The sequence below is a fragment of the Corvus hawaiiensis genome, chromosome 22 (genome assembly GCF_020740725.1).
Source record: "Corvus hawaiiensis isolate bCorHaw1 chromosome 22, bCorHaw1.pri.cur, whole genome shotgun sequence".
In the NCBI taxonomy this organism is placed as follows: domain Eukaryota; kingdom Metazoa; phylum Chordata; class Aves; order Passeriformes; family Corvidae; genus Corvus; species Corvus hawaiiensis.
Window position 1 is genome coordinate 1,433,098 of NC_063234.1, and position 21,192 is coordinate 1,454,289.

Sequence of the window (21,192 nt, forward strand, 5' to 3'; positions counted from 1 at the left end):
GTGCCACCCTGCCCTGCTGTCTGTGCTGTCAGGCTGCTCCTGCACGGGAGCGCTCCCCGTCGGAATCTGAGTGACACCAGCCGACAGATAAAGGTGTGGGGACAGCAGGAGCAGCGAGATAACCCGGGGCAGTCACTGGGGCTGGAGCCTGCTCCTGCCATGTCCCAGACACCATTACCTGGCCTGCTGGGAGGGGGATGCTGCCTTTATTTTGCAGCTGCTTTGGCATTCCCCATGCGGAGACCCAGCAGTATTCCCTGTCCCCTCCTTCCCTGCCCTGGGAGCTGCCCTGCTCTGGTATTGTTCCAGGATCCCAAATCCCAGAAGCTGACTGCTTCCCTGCCCCCAGCTTCCCCAATAATTTTCTTTTCCCCCATTCTTGTTGCCCTCAGTTAAATTATGGCCCGTTACTCCCATGACCTTGTGCTTCCCTCTGCCTTTGTTCTGTGGATTCCTGCTGGTGAGGGCTGGTGCTGATGGATCCCCCTCTCCCACCAGCCTTTGTTGGGAGCAGCTCTGGGCCTGCTGAGTCCCAGCAAGCTGGGGCAGCTCCTCACAGAAGCCCGTGGCTGGGAGAGGGAGTCCCCAGGGTGTCCCCAAACCTGCTGTGTTGGACACAGGGACGGGAGGAGCAGCTGGGATGGAGCTCCAGGCTCGGCTGAGCGGAGCAGCTCCTCTGGTGGGAGCCTGTCTGTGCCAAAGGAAAAGGGGAAGATGCTGCCAAGACATCTCAGACTGGCCAGTGGGGATTGTCATCCTCAGGGCTGGAGTTAAGAGCAAGGATGTTTTCCCTCTCTTAAAATAATGGGAAAGGAGGTGGAAGAGGGGCTCTGGTCTCGCTGGATGTTGGCTGGCCGAGCCTGGGTGGTTTCCCGTGGAAGTTGGCTCCGTTCTCTGTTTACTCGGGACTTTGTGGTCCAAGAAGCTTTCAGAGCAGGCTCAGTGCTGTGCATGGGGAGCGTGAGATAGGTCTCGATCTCTTCCCATTGTGCTGGAGCAGGAGCACAGTGCAGGACAGTTTAGTGCAGGAGAGTTTGGTGCAGTCCCTCAGCTGAAACTGGGGCCCTTTGTAGCCCATTCAGCAACGCTGGGAGGGCAAAAACCTTGTGAGCAGCTCGTTAATCTCCCTTCTCCAGGTGACCCCTGTGCTCAGCTCTCACCATGAGTGTCCTTGGTGCAGATTCCCTGTGGAGGGTGGGGATAAAGCCCCTCTGTCTTTGGGGAAGCCTAGGGATAGGTTTTCTAATCTCCCCAGACTTAGGCTCCCAAGTCCTCTCCTCAAAGCTGATCAGGAGGCTTGGGGTTCTTAGATGTGTTGGTGAGGATGACTCTTAAGCCAGGCAGCTCTGCTGAGTGCAGGGAGGCTGAGGATTAGAGCAGGACAGGAGACAAAATAACCCCCCCAGCCTGGCTGCCACACCAGCTGGTTTATGGGGCCGTGCCCACATCCTTTCTCCTGCTGCTGCAAAGCCTGGGGTGATCCCTGTGCTGGGGACAGAAGTGCTGTCCTGCTCCAGCTGCTTCCCAGCCCTGTCTCCATGCCCCACTGCAGGAGTGCAGCAGGTGAGTGCTGGGCTTCCCACAAAAGAGGGGAGGAAAAAGTCCACTCTGATTTCTACAGCTTTGGGGAAAATGTTCGACTTTGTCCCCAAATCCTCCCTCCGGGTTGCTTCCTGTGCTGCCTTGCCAGGCCAGCATGAGCCTGGGATGTGATGTGGGGTGTGGGGACCTGTGTGGGGACCTGGGTGAGGGGGTTTGTGCTCAGGGCTGTGCTGCACTGGCGGCAGTGGGTGATCAGTTTGCCTGGGGCTTCCCCCAGTCCCCCTTCCTGGTGATACTGCCTGGCCTGGCTTCATAACCCTACAGTTCCACTGATAATGTCTTTCATTTTCAGCTGTAATATTAAAAACTGCCCTGATTTGGCTTCCTTTCAACTGCAACGCTCTGTAAGAAGGCAGGAGAGAGGAGGCAAAAGCAGGGGTTTGGAGAACAAAACCCCAGCCATCGCTCCCCATACTTTCAGGTGGATGTTGCCTTTTGCAGGTGCATGGGCTGAGCAAAATCTGTCTTGGGGCTTTGTGGTCGATGAGCAGCAAGGCACTAAATGCACAACCTGTGTCTGGGAGGGTGCTGAGACATCCAGGAGCTGCTCTGCCAGCTCATTTGCAAAACATATTTGGTTTTGCTGCTGCTGGTGCTGCAAAGTCAGGGGGAGATGGACTGTGGCTGCTCCCATCTCGGTGTCCTGCTGTTTGTGTCAGGGCAGAGAGGGGTTGGATGGGTGGCAGGTGGAGATCCAGGGCTGGACTGGGAGTGCAGGGTCTTGTGGAAGGGCTGGGCAGGTGGCAGTGGGGTGGCAGAGCTGTGCACAGGACTGAGGAGGAGAGGATGGGTGCTGGAGCACAGACACCTCGCTGAGGTTGTACCCTGGCAGCTGGGAGTTCACTGAGTTACTAAAGCAGGTGGGACCTGCCTCTCTCTGCTTGCAGCTCAGGAAGCAAAGATGGGCTTTGACTTCTTAAAGCACTGGGCTGGGACTCAGAAAATCTGAGTTCAGTCCTGTGCTCTGCTCCCGACTCGGTACATTTGGGGTGGGTTGTTACATCTCTGTGATGATCTTTATGCTGATCTTTATTCCCTTTCCTTGCTTACTCTATCTCTTGTGCATTTAGTCCCCACACTTCTGGGGCCAGAGGCATCTCTGCCACACTGCAGGGCTTTGCCTTAACTGAGGAAATAAATAAAAAAGAGGAAGTGTTTGATTCTGTGATGTCACTGAAAAACTGCCGGGGGCAGCCCAAACCCAGAGTCAGCACGTGGGATTTGGTGCTGTGGGACCAGGTGAACCTGAGATGCCAGGAGGATCACCCTGGGGAAAACTGTGGCATCCCTCTGGAGGGAATCTGGACCCCTCTCCCAGGGGCAGATGTCACACCTGGCTGCTCACCTGTGGGGCTCAGGGGCTGGTGGGGCACGGGTCGGAGAGGGCTGGTGTCAGTTCAGAGTTCCTGCGTGATCCTGGTCTTGCCCTGCCCCGGTGCAGCCAGCTGGGAGGGAGATGGGGCTGCTGACGTGCGTGGGAATGGCATGGGAATAGCTGGGAATAGCTGGGAATAGCAGGGCCCGGCGCGAGCCGGAGTGAGCGTCTGCCGGCAGATGGGCCCGGGGGTGGGAGAGGAACAGCGGGAGGGAAGCAGGGATGGGGGAACGAGGTGCCTTGGCAGAGCTGTGAAACCAAGGAATCTTCACTGCTCGCATTCCAACTGCTGTCACATGGACCCCGTGCTTCTGTCACCAGTTCTTTTCCATGGAGACTCCTCTGCCTCCAGCCCTGCTGGGCTCTGCTGCCTCCTGCCCGGGCTGGGAGGGGCGAGCGGAGCAATGGGACTTGTGTTGTTCCAAAGCCACAAATCCTGGCTGAGAACAGTCCTGAGGAGGAGCAGGATATATGATCTTGGCCTCCAGCACTGAGGGTTTGCAGTATCAGGGTAACGTTTCCAGGAAAATCAGCATGAAGGATGGAGCATTCCAGGGGGAGGGAGCTGCTGGCTCTGGTTGTGCTCCCTGGCCAGGTACCTGCGAGCTTGGGAAGCTGAGAGTGGCTGTGGACGAGTTATGTAAGGGGTAAACTGAGGCAGGAGGAGTGAGAAAATGCCGATTGTGTGGACAGGCTGACTCGGCACCTGGGATGTGAAGTGCTGAGAGAGCTCCAGCGCTGTCACCAGTGCTCCTGTCCTTCCCTGGCTCTTCCCAATTCCCTCTGTTTTGCTGTGTTTCCTTGGCTTTGGGTTCTGCACGGTCACAAGCCTCTGCATCGTCTCCGAGTGCCAGTTTTGCTGAGGGATTTGGTGACAGGGTCGTGGCAAGCTGAGTTTGGAGGCAGCTTGGGCTCTTCAAAGCCTTGAAATGCCACTTGGAACTTCGCAGAGCTGCCGGATTGCTCCTTGGGCAGAGGCACCTGCTGGGGCTGCTCTGCTCAGCCCTGTGCTCTGATCCCCTGATAAATCCCTGCCACGGCAGCAACCTGGGCTGCTCAGCTGCACTCCAAGTGATGGGGAGTGATCCTGAGTGCAGGGGACAGTTGCTTGGCTGGAAATGTCCCCTGGAACAGCGATAATGTTGTTGTTGTTATAAATAGGACCGAGGGGGTTTGTAACCTTCCTTAACCCCCACGTTTCGGGCAGATTGCAGCAGCCTGGCTGTGCTGGGGCTCACAGGCAGATCCAATCCGTTCTCACTCAGATACGCTGCTTATTTGGGAGATTTTTTAAAATTTTTTTTCGTTCTTTTAAGGTGCTGCATCTTTAACAAGCCCTTGATAGATGAGAATTTGATGCTTGCAGTGACAAACAGGCTCTTCCTTCCTGCCCATATGCACCATCATGCTTTCAGTTTCCCCAGCGTTATTAGGGGAAGATATTGATTCGAAATCTGCTCGGGAACGCTGTAATTGTGTATTAGAGATTTGGTGTTGGTTTGGAGGGCTGCAGTAATGCAAAAGGCTTGAGTGTTTCCGTGCAATCCAGAGGGGGAAGATTGCTGAGGACCTTGAGGTTTTGAAGGAGGAGGGGGGAGGGAGGGGGAGAGACTGAGAGAGAGAGAGAGAGACAGAGAGAGAGAGAGACAGAGATACTGTGGTAGGAAGATTCAGAGATCTGTTGTGCTTTTTTTTTTTTCCTGTGTTGTTTTTTTCCTCCCTTTCCTCTCCCCCAGTTGCTTTGCATCAGGGCATGAAAGGAGTGGAAACACCGGGGGGACAAAAGGCACCAGAGCAAATGATGAAACTCAGTAAGGAAATCAACTGGATTCAGAATTTATGGCTTGAAAACGTTGCATTGATCAGTGTATGAATAGTCATTATGTGCTTTTGGGCTGCGTGATTAGGAAAGCAGATCAAGGCTCTCAAGATGATGATTTTTCTTACTTTCATTTTTTTCTCTCTCTGCTTGTAATATCTGTGTGTGTGTGTGTGAGAGAGAGAGAGAGAGCAGCAAAATACCAAAGTCTCTCTGGTCGCTCCTGCACAGAGGAAAGTGCAGCCTTCTCTGACACTCAGCTTTCTCATCTCTCTCCTAGATGAAATTTTAGGCAAGAGAAGAGTATGTTCTCCCAACAGCAGCAGTGAGTGTCCTTTAGAGAGCAAGAAAGCCCGAAGTGAGTCCCCAAAGGGTAAGTGTTGCTTCTCCCTCCCCCACCCCCTTCCCTTTCTTCTCCTTTCCCGTGAGTGGAACTTAATTGAAATTAAGGAGGGAGGGCTGTGGGGTGGGAGCTGTGTCTGGCACTGGGGGTGCAGGAGGAGGCGACCAGGGCTCTGTTTTTCCTTTATCTCCTCGGAGGGAGCCTTGCAGGGCGAGAAAGGGGATTGCCTCTTAATTACAGTAATTGCTTGATGATTAAAAAAAAAGCAGGCTGCAGCCTTTGAGGTGGATTTTAGGGGTGTTCCTACTTTTTCAGGCAGAATGTCTTGATTGCATGTTTAATATAAAAGGTACACACAGGCTGATCGTGCTGGCATCTGCTCCTTTAAAGGGAAAAAAGGAGCCTGTCAGGGAGAATGGGGCTGCTGAGTTTTCTCTTATGCATTTATGGCAGCGTTCCTATAGAGATGGAATCTGCAGAAGGTTTCTCTATTTAGGGTTTGGTTTGTTGTTGTTTTTTGGGTTTTTTATCTCTTGATTTGCCTTCCAGTTCTTTCCTATAAACGTGATTTTTAAACTTTCTTTACGACTGGCAGAGTGGGATGGGTAATGGAGCCTGCAGTTAATGAGTTTGTCTCCAGGTTGAGTAAATGAGGTTTTGCAGGCCGTTTACTTAAAGGCTTTGTAGTTAATATCAGACTAATTAGCTGTCAGTAATACCCACCTCCATCCCTGTGCCTAAACCTGCACTCTCTGGCCATTAAAAAACCCAAAGCAGAGCAGCTGTGTGAAGCTGGATCCTGCTCCCTGGGTTTGGAGTCCAGCTGAGACTCCTCCAGGGGTGGATTCCCAATAAACCATCCAGGGAATCTCAGAGGGCACTTCTTGCAGCAGTTTGTCCTGAGGCCTTCTCAAACCACGCACTTCATATTCTGCTTTATAAAGATCCATTGTGGGGACCTCTCCTGCAGCCTGATCTCTCAGAATGTTCCTGTTCCTTCCCTCCTTGTGCCCAGATGATGATGTGAAGGCAGAATTCTCTGAGAGGATGTTGAGTGCTGGTGTCACTATGGAAAATACCAAATCCTCTCTGATGTAACCCTCTCCTGCCTGTTAACTCTTCTGGAACAGCAGAAGTGCCTCAGATTTTACTGGGAACCCTCTAAACTGCTCCTCTTTATCTGTTTTCCTTGATTTTTTTCCCCATCTGCTCTATTCCTGTTATCCCTGGAATGTTTCTGGTGGCTGTGCAGGTGAGTTCCAGATGATGCTTCCACAGGTTCATAAACAGATTTGTTCCATCAGATGCGAGGCTCCTGGGACACATTTTCTATTTTGCTGTTCCTGCTGAGGTTGTGCCCCTTGTAATTCCAAGTTTGTGCTTGGGAGCTGAGTCCAGGGAACAGAACCTGTGTGGGCTGGCTGGGAAGGGGCTGAACTTCAACCAAGCCATGTGAGACCAAGGGATTGCCTTTGGATTCGTCCTCAAAAAGTGCCTGAGCTGGCACAGATGGATGTTTTTGCCATGGGAGCATCAGGGTCAAGTGATCTCGTTCTGTTCCTTTCCTTGGGCCTTCCCACCCTTTTTGCAGGCTGAGGGCAGGGTGTGAGGAGTCCTTGGCTTTGCAGGAAGCACTCAGGATCTAAATCCTGCTCCTTGGATCCCAAAGTTGCAGGGATTCCCCCAACTTTTTAACAGAGGAGTTCCCAGGAAGCCCTGAATAATGCAAAGTTTTGTTTTCTACTCCCACTTTGAGGTGAGACAGAATGAAAATTCAGAGCTGGGCCTCTTGCTGATCTCCCAGTGGATTTTGTTAGACCCTTGGGGAGCCCCTGTTCTCTCCAGAGCTGTGCAGGAATTTTAGCCCAGGCTGTGCTGATGCTGGAATTGGAACAGTGAGGGGCTGAGATTGCTGTGCTTTGGGGCTTTTATCTCCCCACCCCGGTGTGAAAAGGGGCTGCACCCAAGGTTTGTGTCCTAACCCCCCTCAGGCTGAGCACTCCCATCCTGCTGTGAGCCAGCAGCACTCCTGTGGCGTGGATGCCACAGGGAAAACACGGTCCCTGTGTTCCCAGCTCTGCCTGGAAACAGAAGGACCCACCTTGTGTGGCAAACCATTCCCAAACGGGATGGCCCCTGATGGATACTCACTCACCTGGGATTTGGGAGCTGCTGCTGTGGGGCAGTGCTGGACAGTGTGGGGCTTTGGCTGGCACCCAGAGTGCAGTTCGGGAATGGGAAGGGAAGCAAGGACTGGTTGGAATTCAGGATCCCATCAGCCCCTTGCTGTCCTGCTGGAGGAGCCGGGGCTGCAGCATCTCCTGGGACCCTTTCCCTGCAGCCTGGTGCTCCCGTGCCTCGTGCAGGTGCTGCTCCTTCACCTCCTGCATCCCAGGGATGGTGACGGGCTCCAGGCAGGATCTGCCCCTCTCCATCCCACGCTGACCCTGGGAGCAGCTCTGGCTCAGGCACAGCTGGGCTGGCTCTGGAAGAGCCTTGGAAGAGGAGCAGTGACCCCGTGGCTCAGCTCGCGCTGCCGTGGCCGCTCCTGATGGGACGAGGGGAGCAGAGGCGGCCAAGGAAATCACTGCCGCTCCTGAGCTGAGCGAAAAAACACCTGTAGGGCTGGAAACCCTTCCAGAGGGAAGCAGCCTCCTTCCCTTCCCTGCCCCCTCCGCAGAGCTCGCTCCAAAGATCAAAAGGGAGCCGTGTCTCGGAGGAAACGAGGCCGCGCTGCCGCTGTCAAACAGAGCGGAACGCTCCCGGTCTCCTGTGGAAATGGGAGCGCCTCGGAGCCAGGGCTGTGCTGGCAGGGCACGGGGGACACAATTCCCCGGTGAAACCCTCGCTCTTGCGTGGCTGGAGGTCTCCTTCCCCACTGCCTGGAGACTGAAATGCGGCTGGAGGATGGCGGAAAGGGAAAATGGGGAAGAGCGTTTCGGTTCCCGCTTGAGCCGCTGAAAAGCGTGTCTGGTAGGAGCCTTGGGGAGGCTGGAAAGCAGGCTGGATGAAGTGCTGGCAAACACACGTAGGGAAGGACACTGGGCTCACCCCCTGGGGGCTGGCTGGGCTCACAGGCTGCTCCTGCTGCCATCCTGCTTTCTGTGCTATTGTGCACCTTTTAAAGCAAAACAAAATCTCTCTGGTTAACGAAGGAGCCCAGAACTGGAGCTGGACTGCAGCTGAGCAATTCAGATCCAGCCTCTGTCCGTCTGTCCCTCTCCTTTGGGGGGGACATCCATATGCTGGTGGCTTTGGCAGCTGTCCAATTAGGCCGAGGGAAGAAATGAGGTTTGGCCCCGTTCTTGCTGACAGCACCACTGCCCCCCCAAACCAGGCTGCTGAACATGAGGGAGTGGGCACAGGCAAGAGAAGACCTGAAAGCTGCTGACCAAGCCCCGGCCTTGGGTCTGGGGTGGGATGGGTTTGCTGCAGGTTCCTTGAGCTCTGACTGGGGTTGAAGAAAGGGAGCCTTGGCCTGCCACGGGTTTCTTGTAGGACAGAAGGGGGGGGATGGACAGGCTGGGTGCTCCTGTCCTGTCTGGCGTTGCCTGGGGAGGATGAGCCTTGGCAAATGTTGTGGAGAGGCCGTGCAGCAGTGAAATGTCCTTGGGTCTGTGCAGAACCTGAGCTCCCGTGGCTGTGCTGGCAGGACCCTGGCAGAGGGTGGGAGAGGGGAGGAAGCTGGGAGAGCTGGGCTCCCCTGGGCTGGGGTGCACAGGGGATGTGCTGGGTCTGCAGAGGGCCCAGCAGATGCCTGGCTTGGTTCTGCCTCCCCGGGGCTGTGCCAGAGTCCATTTCACACCTAGTGGCTGCAGGAGATTTGGCGAGATCAGTCTCCCGCATTACCCCTGGTAATGACAAAAGCAGACAGCAAAGCTCCAGCAAAGCTGGAATTACTGCCGGCTGAGTCATGTGAAATCTTCCAAGTTTTAAGCATGGAAATCCAGCCTTTCCCTGGATTCCTCCTTCCTCTTAGCCTCCCCTCGCCACCCCCATTCTCCCTCCCCTCCTTGCACCTGAAATCTGCTCTGCGGCTGATCCGATAGAGTTTATGGTAATTAAGTGTTATTAAATCCCCTCCCCCCCTCCCTTTTTTGCTCTAATGACACAGCTGTGGGGGGAAAAAAAGAATCAGTGTTTTTCTAAATCAGGTCTGTGGCTTTGCTCCTTAGACCTTTGGGTAAGAGCATCAGAAGGAACTGAAACCGTGAGCTTCTGCATCCCTGGGGGAGGTGGCAGGGGTGGAGGAGGAAGAGGAGGGAATCCTCCCTGGTGGGAAGGAGGCCTGGAAGGGAATTCTGTCCTCTCCTCCCTCCCCTGCTGCTTCCATGGCTGTCTTGCAGGTTTGGGGTGGGATTGAGGGAGCAGGCACAGCACGGTTGTTTCCAGAGCAGCTCCTGCCTTTGGGGTCTGGTTTTTGGGGTGGGGGACCCAGGACAGCGTGGGAACCCAGCTCCTCATCCCAGCGGGGTCGGGAGCAGCCCGTGAAGCCGGGATGTGCCCAGGGAGCCAGCAGTGCCGGGGTGCAGATGTGTGTCACTGGGGCACCGAGCTGAGGCTGCAGGGACAGACAGTGCTGTGCTGAGGGCTGGCCTGAGCTGCAATCATTTCCCTTTTGCACTGGCCTTGGGAGCCAGGGATGCCACCCTTCGGTATTGAAATGCTGTGCAGCTCAGACTCTATTATTATTATTGTTGTTGTTATTATCATAATCAATCATTAGAATTATCATTGTTATTATCATTATTCATTATTACTTATTTTTATATTTTATTACTGTTATTATTATTGTGATGATGGTGATGGTGATGTTTCCCTCCTGTGTTTTGGGGAGAGGGTGGCTTCATTACAGCCCGTGAAAGCTGCATCCCCCCAAAGCCTGAGCCCCTGTGCCGTGGCTTGGGTGTCAGACAAAGGCAGCACCAGTCCCTGAGCTGCTGTGGCAGGGCCTCGTTTCACAGCCACTCTGTCTCCTGGGCTGTTTCTGTCTGCCCCTGACTCACCTTTCCTGATAGGAGCCCTTCTCTCACCTGTGGCACAGACCCACGGCCCCTCCCAGCAGCATTTCCAGTGCCCGTGCATCGGCCACGGCGCTGGTGCCGAGTGCCAGCCCTGCAGCAGCATCACCTGCCCTGCTCCCCCAGGGACTCTGCCAGCGACAGCAGGAGGCTGGAGGAGCAGCAGGAATCCGGGGCACACGGGAGGGTGGCCCTGCCACTCGCCGGGCATCACGGTGGTCCCTGGCTGCGGCGTGGGGAGCCCGTCCTGCTGCGCCCTTCCCCTCTGCCTGCTCAGAGCGTGCCTGGGAGTTCCTCTCTGAGTAATGAAAAGGCTTTGCCTGTGGGAAAGATCCAAGATAAAATAGTGTTGGAGCAGCCAAGGCGGAGAGCAGTAATTACTGTGAGCTGTGCTTACAGTAAACACAAAACCCCTGTGGTTTTCTCTCCCTGACTGCCAGACTGGGATCCCTCCTGCCCCCGGAGCAGGCAGGGCTTTCCCCAGAGCACCTCCCTCCCGGGATCTGCAGTCATTCCGGGAACGTGGAGAGGGAGGGGCTGATTTGGATGGCCTCAGGTACAGATGGGAAACGACCTGCTCCCGAGATGTCCCCTCTGAGAGCTGGGCAGGTGGATGTCAGCACTGTCCCTTGGGTGCGTGTCAGCATTGCTCGAACATCTCTCACTTTGTGGTGTCCTTTGAGTGCTCAGAAAGGTGGGGGAAAGAGGTGCCTGTCTGGTCAGGTATGAGCTGAACAAAGAACTCACATCCCCGAAGATGAAGGGCTGAGAACTTGGTGAACTCTTCCATCTTCCCTGTCCCCTTTGAGGGTACAGAGCTTGCAGGTGATCTTGTGTTGTTGCAATGCAGTGCTTGGTGCTTCAGGGGGAAGGAAAAAAAAGGTTGGTGAGTTTTTTTGTGTGCTGTGGACTTTCCTGTATGTAAATTTGGAGATTTAGTAGGTTGCAGGTGGTCTTGACCACATTTGATGGTACATCTCCAGCACAAGGACAGCTGATGTGGCAGCTGGGTACGTCAGGCCCAGTGGGAACAACAGAGAGCTGTGGGAATTGGTGCTAATGTCCCTTTACCCCTGTTCCTCTCTATTTTTGTGCTGTCCCTGTACTTATCTTGATTTTCCACTGTATTTCTCTCTGGGTGGGGGGGGGAAAAAAACAAAAAAAAAAAAAACCCAAATCTTTGTGCTCCTCAGAAAACTCGCACACGCCTCTGCTGGAGGAGGCGGTGACGCAGATGACCCCGGAGGAGCACTACAGGCGCATGATGTCAGCCCTGAACGAGCACGGCACCTTCGAGGAGCAGCAGCAGCAGCGGCTCTACCAGCTGGCCAACAGCATGGCAGTGCCCAGCCACGGAGGTAGGGCTCTGCTTCCACGTGGGATGGGGCTGGGAGATGTCCCCGAGCCCTGGGCCCATTTGGGATGGGGCTGGGAGATGTCCCTGAGCCCTGGGCCCATTTGGGATGGGGCTGGGAGATGTCCCCGAGCCCTGGGCCCATTTGGGATGGGGCTGGGAGATGTCCCCGAGCCCTGGGCCCATTTGGGATGGGGCTGGGAGATGTCCCCGAGCCCCGTGTGTGCTGAGGGCTTGGTGGGCTGCAGTGCTGGCTGTTTGTCGTGCCGTGGGTACACGTGGTGTGGTGTACCCTGCTGAAGGGGGTCCTGCGGAGCCTTTGTCCATCTCTGTGGAGGAATCTCCCCTTGGCCATCTGTAAATGCTGATTCCTTCTGCAGCCATCCGTGGGGATGTGCTTTTCCTTCCCGGAATGCAGCAGCAGTAGTGCTCTGTGTTTTGCAGGGGAGGTGAGGGGGGTCCTTCTCTTCCCTTGTTTCAAGAGTTTGTGTCCATCTGAGTATTGGGAATCTCTGGAGTAAGAGATTCGGGTTGTGGTGTGGAGCCAGGGGGGTGAGATGGAGGCAGTGCCAGACAGTCCTGACATATAGGGATGGGAATGGTGAGATGATGTTGCTGCCTTCTCCTGGGGCTGGAGCGGTGTCTGGAGGTCCTGCAGTCCTGGGATTTGGTGAGTCCCACACGGATTGAGGGGTTGCTGGAAGGTTTTCCCAGGGTTTTGGAGGGAGCTGGCTGGATCCAGCACGTCCTGGGCTGCGCCTAAAGGGGGCACCAGGCAGTTGCGGGATCACCTTGGATCCACTTGGATGCAGGATCCACGACATCCCTCCACAGGTACGGGCTCCTCACCCACTCCAGCTGCCCTCGGGTGAGCAGAACCTGCTGGCACTGGCCCAGTTTGATGCCAAGCAAAGCTGTGCCCTGTCCCGAGTCCTCTCCTGCATGGGAGTGAAATAACTCAGCTGGATCAGGCACAGCCAGGGACGTGGCAGAGGTGGTGGTGTTCCAGAAAGCTGGAGTGTCACTGAAGGGCAGAGCCGTGCAAGGATCTGTCCCTCTGCTGTTCCCTGCCCGAGGTGTGCAGGGCTGGCACATCCCAGCCCGGCTGAGGCAGGGCAGGAGCACCAGCAGCCTCAGCGGAGCATCCAGCGAGAGCTGGAGGAGAATCTCTGGTCTCGAGTGTAAATCCCCAGGGCTCCTTGTTAGGTTAATGAAGAGGCTGTCTTCTTTTCCACTCTGTTTGATTTGATTGGCTTCTCTGGGGGCAGGAAGGCGATTGCTGTGGAGGAAGGATTTGCTTATCAGCAAAGGCCCGGCACAAACCTGCCCCAGCCCCCGTGAGGAGCGTGGCACCAGCTCTGGGTGGTGCTGGGCTGTGCCAGGCATCGCAGAGCTCCTACAAACTCAGCTCATGGCTGAGGGGCAGAGCCGTGTGCCACAGGGCTGGGGTGGCACAGGGACGTGCGGGAACACGCGCAGAGGGAGGGACAGGGTGTGACAAAGGGGTGGCACTCGCAGGCAGGAACGTGCTGAGTGTTCAGCCGTGACGTGGGGGCTGTGCAGCCCCTGGGGAGCCCAGCAGAGCTCGGACACAGCACAGAACGTGGGGTGTGAGCAGCACTGGGACAGACACTGGCCCTGGGTGGCTGCTGGGCACAGGGACGTGTCCATCCCACCAGGGTGTGCTGGGGGACAGCTGGGATCACCCCTTCCCCCCAAATAACGAGAACAGCTCATTGCATTGAGAGCTTGACGTGTTTTTATGATGATGATTAAATTGTCTCATCAGCATTTGTTGGGGGGGGTCACGCTGGGGTTTTGGGGTGGGCAGGGGGGGAGGAGGCGCCTGCACAGCCAGACTCGCTTGGGGAACACTGACAAGACAAAACTTGGTGTATTTTTGGATTGTCTCCACACCACAGGGCTCTGGTTGGGCTATAAATTATTAGTGCCAGTACAAAGCGCAGTTTATCTGCGGGCTCACATGGAGGCACCAATAACATTAATAATTTAAAAAATGTTAATAATTTAGAAATCTTTTTTTTTTAATTGCTTTTCAGCCCCCCCTCCTCCGCCCCCGTTCTCCCAGTGGCATTCATCCCACATTCTGAATTCAGTCTGTCTCCGTGCCTGGAACCTCCATCCGCCAGCGTCCCACTGTCAATCAATCTGATTTCCCAACTGTCAGAGTGCAGGATTGTAAATAACAGATCCTCGGGGGGGTCTGGGCAGCAGGGAAGGGGCGCAGGGGAGGGGAGGAGGGGGAAGGGGAGAGGAGAGGGGGTGTGTGCGGGGGTTGTTGCGGTCATTCAGGATCAATGCGGCTCCTGGAGCTGGCTGCACGCCAGGCTTCTAAATTACAGCCGCCGTGGCAATCAGGAGTGACCTGGGTTTTTCAGATAATTAATTTATAAACATTGGAGGTGCACGGTCTCCCTGGCTCGGTGAATTCTGTGGGCTTTTTCTGTGATCTGACGGTGTTCGGCTGTTTCTCACGGGCTTGTGCAGTTCAGAATTGTCATTTTAGTGTTTGTCCCCTCGGCTGGGGGCGTGGGGACAGGGGAAGGAATGTGGCCAGAAATTTGGGCACCACTGTCCCCCTTCCTGCCAGCAGAAGCAGCAGCTGTGGGAATGTTCTCACCCCACCTCAGGGCTCCAGCCCTGACCATCACCAAAGTGTTTGATGCTGTGATTGATGGAGCTCGGGCTGGGCTGGGCACATCTTGGTGCCAGCAGGGACAGGGGTGGCTTGGATTCCCAGAAGCGAGGGAAAGGAGCCTGGTGGGAAAAGGGAGACAAGGAGTTGGGAGGCGTGGCACCTACAGGAATGTGGCTTTACAGATCAGCTGTGGGAAGAGGTGGATGTGCTTCTGGATGTGAGGGCTGTGCAGGGTCAGTGTTCGAGGTGTGATGCTGCCTGAGATAAATCTGCCTCTGCTCCTCTCCCCAGCTGTGTTTTGGTTTCCTTTGGCAGGTTGGTGCAGGGTGAGGGAGGTTTCCTCTGTGGGGATGTTTCCTGTGCACCACGTGAATGGCAGCAGAGGCTCTGGGGTGGGATGTGAGCTGTGTGGGGGGGGATTTCATACAGATTCGGGGACTGAGGGACTCCTGATGCTTAACTGGGAGAGAGCAGCTCCCTGGAAAGGCCTCAGTGCGCCTGGCACAGGTGTCCATGGCACTTGTTGTTCCCTGAGGCCAGGGCAGTGGCACACGGGCTGTACCTGCATCACCTCCCCTCCTTGGCTGTGCTTGGGGTGGGTTCCGGCCTTGCCTGCTCTGTCCCTCCCAGGGCACTGTGTGGGCAGCCGGTCTGCACTGACCGCCCCGAAGGGACTGCCCAGGTGTCACTGCCCAGGTGTCACTGCCCAGGTGTCACTGCCGGGGTGACACAGGTCACAGGTGCCAGCGCAGTGCAGGGTGAATGAGGGGGTGCGTTTCCTTCTGACCTGTGGCTGTGTCCTGGCAGCGCCGTGCCTAAGGCTGGGAGCAAGGGCCCCTTGCTGTACCCCATCCTCAGCTGCTCCGGGCCCAGCCCTTCCCTGTCTTTGCTGTGCCAGGCAGGTGCAGCCCTGCAGAGCCCCCGACGGGGGTCCCGGGCAGAGCCCCGAGAAGCTCGGCGGGGGCGGAGGGGACACGGTGGGACCGGGGCAGGTGCCAGGGCGGCTCCGCTCGGGACCGACCGGGAGAGGGAGTTTGGGGAATGCCTCCCTCTCCTTCTGCTCTCCTCGCATCCATCCATCCATCCCTCCTTCCATCCTTCCCTCCCTTTTTTTCCGCTCCTTCCCTCCCTCCTTCCCTCCCTCCCTCCGGCAGGAAGGCAATTAAAGAGCAAATCCACCCCCCTGCCGTAGTTGCACAATTTCCTCCGCTGCCAAACTCCCTGGGCGGCGGGGGCGGATCGCGCCCGGAGCCGCTCGGCCGGGTGAGTGCCGGGGCCGCCGCTCCCCGCCGGGCTCCGCCGCCGCCCCGGCGCCCGAGAGCCGCCCCGAGCCGCGGGGGTGGCCAGGGGAAGGGGGGGGGACAGCGGAGCCGCTGTCGCCCGGGGGCTGCGGGCACGGCCGGGAGCAGCCCCGGGGCAGCGCTGTCGCCCGCGGGGAGCCGCGAGCAGCCCCGGAGCGGCCCCGGGGAGCGGCGGCGGGCGGGAGCGGGGCGGGGGTGCCTCCGTCTGTCCGTGTGTCCGTGTGTCCGAGCGGGGCCGGGGCTGGGGGGTGCGGGCGCGGTGCCGGGCAGCAGCAGCAGCTCCTCATCCCTTCCCTCCGCTGTCCCCAGATCTGCTGCGGGCGCGGCAGGAGGTGGCGGCGGCGGCGGCGGCGCGGACCCCGGGCGCGATGGAAGCGCACATCCCCTCGGCCAGCAACTCGTCCAGCCAGCGCAGGAAGCAGGGCCTCCCCCAGCACAGGGACAGCCACTTCCCCGACAGGTACCGAGGCACGGCCGGGCCCGCTCGCCCGCCCCGGGGCGGGGTTTGGGCAGGGGCGGGGGGCTCGCACCGGGGCACCCTCGGGCCGGGCTGGAGCGGTGGCACGGGTGGTGTGGCCTGTGGGAGGGGGGGAACGACTGGGTCAGGCATTGCGATGGGCTGGCCAGGGGAGTGGGGGTGTCACCGTGCCTGGAAGCCTTCGAAAAGCGTGTGAATGTGGCATTGGGGACGTGGTTTGGTGGTGACCACGGCGCTGTCAGGGTAATGGTTGGACTCGGTGGTTTTAGAGGGCTTTTCCAACCTTAAGGGTTGTGTGATTCCATGGGAGAGGGCAGCAGTGCCCGGGGTGGGCAGAGCTGATTTGCCTGGGCGAGGTGTGACCGTCTCCTTTGGGGGCTGTGCAGGTTCAGGAGTGCTGGGGGTGATCCTGCCACACTCCGGGGTGTCTGTGTGGAAGGGGGGGGATCTGTGCCTGTGCACATCCACATCCAGGGGAGCGACTGCCAGGCTGGAATGATCCCAAACCTGTGCTGGGTATCCAGAGCAGATGCCACTCTCACCTGCTCTTGCGCACAGAGCAAGTTAAGGTGTTTTAAGTTTGCATTTCATAGCATCCCCAGATAACGAGAGAGAAGAAATGCTCTGAGATGGAACGGAAAAAGAAGAAGTTTTCTTTGTTAGGGAAAAGAGCCTCAGCTTGCCTTTCCCACTGCTAGGAGTGCTGGAAAGCCGATATCCCCCCGCCCCCAGGAAATTCTAGCTCATTTATCTTGCTCTGTGCCACGAGCCATTCCCTCTGCAATCAAGAACTTCAGAGGGAAATTAAATTAAAGCTGCGTGCGTTCCTGACAGGGATAGCGGGATGGGAGAGGGCCGTGGGGATGCAAAAGCTTTGGGTATCATGGGATGAGCAGCGAAAGGCTCTGCTATTTACACTTCTTTTGGCTTTTGTGTCGGGATGGGGGCGGAGCAGGCTGCCCTGTCAGCTCTGTAGGGTGTGTATGGATGGGTTGAGTCCAGAGCCTTTCCCCCCATTTAGAGCCTTGGAGATCCCGTCTGGTTTTCCTTCTCTCCCACCAATACCTTTGCACTGAGGAGGGGCTGGGCAGCCCTGGAACCTCTCTCCCACAGCGCGTACTTTGGCTAACCCGCCCCATAAATCCGCCCGCTCCGTGCGGATCGCAGCAGACCTGGGAGGGAGGAATGCAGGGATGGAGGAGCCTCCGTGCAGCCGCTCTCAGGAACGCTTCCCCAGCGCTGTGTGGGCTGGAGAGGAGCCAGGCCAGCCCCAGGGCTGCCTGGAAAAGCATCCACGGAAGGGTGGAGGCTGCTCACAGGAGGGGCAGACTGAGAGTGGGGAGATCCAGATCAAACCCAGAGGTGTTTGCCACTGGCGGGCAGGTGCTGGGGGGATGGAGCTGGGCCAGGCCAGGAAGCGTTCCATGGTTTGGGAAGAGCGGAGGGAAGTTGCTGGCTGGGTCAGGGGACAGGGACTGAAGACTGGGAGATGGCTCTTGGACCAAACCACTGCTGCTCATCTTGATTGAGTTGGCCAGGCTCTCAGGGGTGATAATCCGTGTTAGCAGAGCCGGGGAATCCTGCTGGGCAGTGGGAACTGTGCCCCACAGTCATGGCTTGACATCGTGAGTCTGTGGCTGTCCCATCCCTGCAAGTGTCCAAGGCCAGGTGGATGGGACTCTGAGCAACCTGGGACCGTGGAAGGTGTCCCTGCCCATGGCAGGGGGTGGAACTAGGTGATTTTTAGGTCCCTTCCAACCCAAACCAGGCTGGGATCAGTCCACAGGACCAGTATTTCTCCCCAGAGGTCTGCAGCCCCCTGAGCACCGCCGAGGGGTGTCCTTCTGCTCCCTCTCAGAAGTGGCCTGGTTGGAGCTGGCCTGTGCCAGCTGTTCCTCCGGAGCGCCACAGCTGTTTCTGGAATGCCAGGAGAAGCCGTGGCCATGGGTTGTAGAGCAGTAAAGTTTTGTGGGGGGTAATTCCTCCCCTGCATTCCCCGTTAGCCTCGGGTTTGTACTTGCTGCTGTGGTCCTTGTCAAGGGGGTAAATCAGAGCAGCCTCGTGCACCTTTGTCCTGCAGGAACAGAAATTCCCAAGGGTCCCGGTGGGCACTGGCAGGGGAGGAGGCACTGGAGGAAGCTGCCTCACATTCCCAGCAAGCATAGGTGGATTTATGGTGTCTCCTTTCCCAGGAGCAGAGGTAATAACCACAGTGCAGGGGCATGAGAGCTGCTTGGCGCGGTGTTAAAATTCCATTTCCACGTCCTACCGGGAGATCTGTGCGGCTCAGGTGAGCTCTCAGCTTTGTGGGCAGGAATAATCGGTGACTTCAGCCCTTCAGCTGGCAAAGCAAGAGGGGAAACCCCCACTGGTGACCCAGTTTCATTGGTCAGGGCAGTGCTGGTGTTTCTGCAGAGGCAGCGATGCAGAGAACGTGCCTGGCAATGGGAGCTGTGCCCGCAGTTTTCCGCTGCCCAGGTGTGAAGGGGCTGAGCTGGGGGACACTTGGGAAGGTGGGTGGGTGTGCTCAGACATTTGTCATTAATTAATTTTTACATCTTTGCTGGTCAGAAACAGGCTGGGAGGTTTGGCTTTGTGGGAATGAGACACACAAACACATGGATATGGATTTTCTTGGACCAAGGTCCTGATAGTGGCATAGTGGTCCCTTGACCTCTTTGCTCCCTTCTCCATCTCTTGGAAGGAGTCAGTGACACTGAGACATCTTGCCAAAAGCAGACTCAAGCCACAGGCTGGAGAATTCATTTGCTTTCCTGGTTTTGGTTCCCTAGATCCTTTCGAGATGGATTCAGCTTGGATGCTGGAGTGCCAGGGCCTGGTGGTTTGTTTGGGAAGATGGTTGAGTTCAGTGTTATAAAAAGACTTGGATGAGGAAAGGGTACAGCTGAAAGGTGCCACTGTAGCTACTCCAGCCTGGAGCTCTTCCCATCCCCAAACTGCTGCCTCTCCTGCAGAGCTGGCAGGTGGCTGTACCCCGCAGAACTGCTTGGATCCTGCTCCTTGGGTGCTGTCTCCAAGATTTGTTGGCAATGGTTCCGCTGGGTCCTTCAGCCTGGCGTGTTCCTGCCCGAGGTGCTCATCCCTGCTTCTCTCTGTGTGGAGCCTGGGGAAAATTTCCTCTTGAGGGAAAATCTTCCATGCCCTGCACACAGAAGGGGTTGGAGAGGAGCTGGGGCAGGGCTGGGTGAGCTGCTGGACTCTGTGGGCAGTGGGGTGAAGCTTCCTGGTTGGATGTGATGCTCCAGTTCTGTGCTGGGAGTTGTTGGGAGCTCGTTCTGGTGCCTGCAGTGTGTGGCAGGGTCTGGGGGGACCTGCCCCTCTCTCGGGGGGAGAAGGCAGAGCATGGCCACAGACAGGGCAGGTGCTGGGTACAAGCACTCAGGGTCCTGAAGAGGCAGTGGGGGCACAGTTCATCTCCCAGGATCCGGGGGAAGGCGGCAGGGAATGCCAGGGGACACGGAACGCTGCCAGCCTGAGCTGCCATCAGCACCCCCATCCTGGGGTCCTGGGAAGTCCAGCCCCTTGGCAGGAGTGAGCTGGGGGTGGGAGCCACCGAGTGTGCGAGAGGCCCCCGCTGCCTCCCCTGCAGGAGCTGACAGACACCGTGCACCAGCCAGAGGCTTTCTCTGAGCAGAGATGTGCCCAAAATACCCAGGCAGCATTTTTGGATTCCCGTCTTCCCATCTGCTGTTGCTACGGTTTGTTCTTCCACCACCTAATTCCTCCCCCTGCTTTGGGGAGGTTTTCCTTTTCCCTGCTGGCTCCTTGGGCACATCTCCTGCCCTCTCTGGGCACCATCTCTCTCCTGCTCTTACCCACCCCAGCCCTGAGTCCCCCACTCCTCTCTGAACGCTCTGATCTTCTGATTTTTGCCCTGGCAGGATCCTTCCCCAGATCCCAGCTGGCTGAATGTTCTGCAGAGCAAAGGCCAAAGAGCCTGACCTGATTTAACCAGTTTGGTTTCAGCATCAGTTTGGATTTTGAGGGGCAGCACAAACCAGCCCCTCTCTGTGGCCAGGCCTTGCTGCTGCCCTGGGAGGGCAGTGCCAGCACATGTTCTTTTCCTGCCTGGAAATCCCAAACACCATTTTTAGCAAGGCCTTTGATTTTATTTATTCTCCCTTCCTGGCAGTGTCTGGGGATGGCAGAGCAGCGAGGAGCTCTGTGCCTCCCTGCCTGTTACCTCGGGTTTAAAGTGTCTCTTCCTATCAAATGCAGAGCAGAAGAAAGCAGAGCTTTCATGCATTCTTTCCCCACCCCTCCCTCTTCTTCCATCCGTTCTAAATTTATTTCCATGCCTTGCCGGTTTCAATCTGCATTTCCTGACCCTCTCACATCTCCAGTCACAGCCTGTGCTCCGAGCCTTCCCTGGGAGCTCGGATTGAGCCGGGGGGAGCTCTGCTCGGGACTTGGGAGGATATGATGGGGTTAAAGTGAAAGGCTTGGCTTTAACAGTATAATGTGTAACCCCATAATGACTTTAAATATTGATTATTTGAAGGCCATTAGTGCTTATTGTTAAAGAAAAGTCGATACTTTTTAAGCCTTGTGAACCATTTGTCTCCTGTTAAAGGACATATCAAATTTAGCAGCGTGCAGTGCAAATCCCCTAATACCCTGCTCACAAGCCTCCAGCTGGCATTTTAGGGGGGGAAGAGGAAAAGGGGGCTGGGGGAGGAATGTGCAGCAACACAGAATTGCTCTCTGCAAGGTAAGGACAAGGCTTATCAGATGTAATTGCCGGGGGCTAAATTCACCTCCTCAGAGGAGGGGACTGTAATTCTGACTCTGGGCTGTGGAGGAAGAGGAGGAAGGAACTTCATGGGGGATTCAAGGCTGGGAGAGGGTGCAGGGGTCGGTGTTTGGTGCACAGCTGTTAAAAACACAGCAGCCTTTGTTAAGGTCTCGGGGGTTTTTCCTCGGGGGGTGCCAGTTCTTTCCAAGCTGGCTGGGAAGCAGTTGGCTGGCTGGGAGGGCTGCCCAGCCCCATGCCAGGGCACGACCTGGTGCTGCTGCCTCCCTCCTGTGCCAGCTCCCCGTGCCAAGGACGGGGCAGATGGGCTGGCAGGGAGCAGGGCAGGCTCCGACAGGCTCTGTGCCCAGGAGGATGGGTCTGTTGGGGTGGCACAGAGGATCTGTCCCTCGTGGCCACGCAGCTGAGGGGTTCCCCAGGGCTCTGGAGCAGAAGCTGGGCAGCATCAGGCTCCCTGCAGGCAGGA

At 56.8% G+C, this 21,192-nt stretch overlaps 1 protein-coding gene across 8 annotated transcripts in view; it reads left to right on the forward strand.

Annotated features, from left to right (window-relative positions):
- SAMD11 (sterile alpha motif domain containing 11) overlaps nucleotides 1-21,192 on the forward strand; it is an 87,108-nt gene that overhangs the window by 52,870 nt on the left and 13,046 nt on the right. For all 8 annotated transcript variants that reach the window (XM_048326416.1, XM_048326417.1, XM_048326419.1 and 5 more), the window contains 3 exons: nucleotides 5,077-5,169; nucleotides 11,354-11,518; nucleotides 15,784-15,934. In XM_048326416.1, coding sequence (XP_048182373.1) covers nucleotides 5,077-5,169; nucleotides 11,354-11,518; nucleotides 15,784-15,934 — 409 coding nt within the window. The remainder of the gene's footprint in view (nucleotides 1-5,076; nucleotides 5,170-11,353; nucleotides 11,519-15,783; nucleotides 15,935-21,192) is intronic.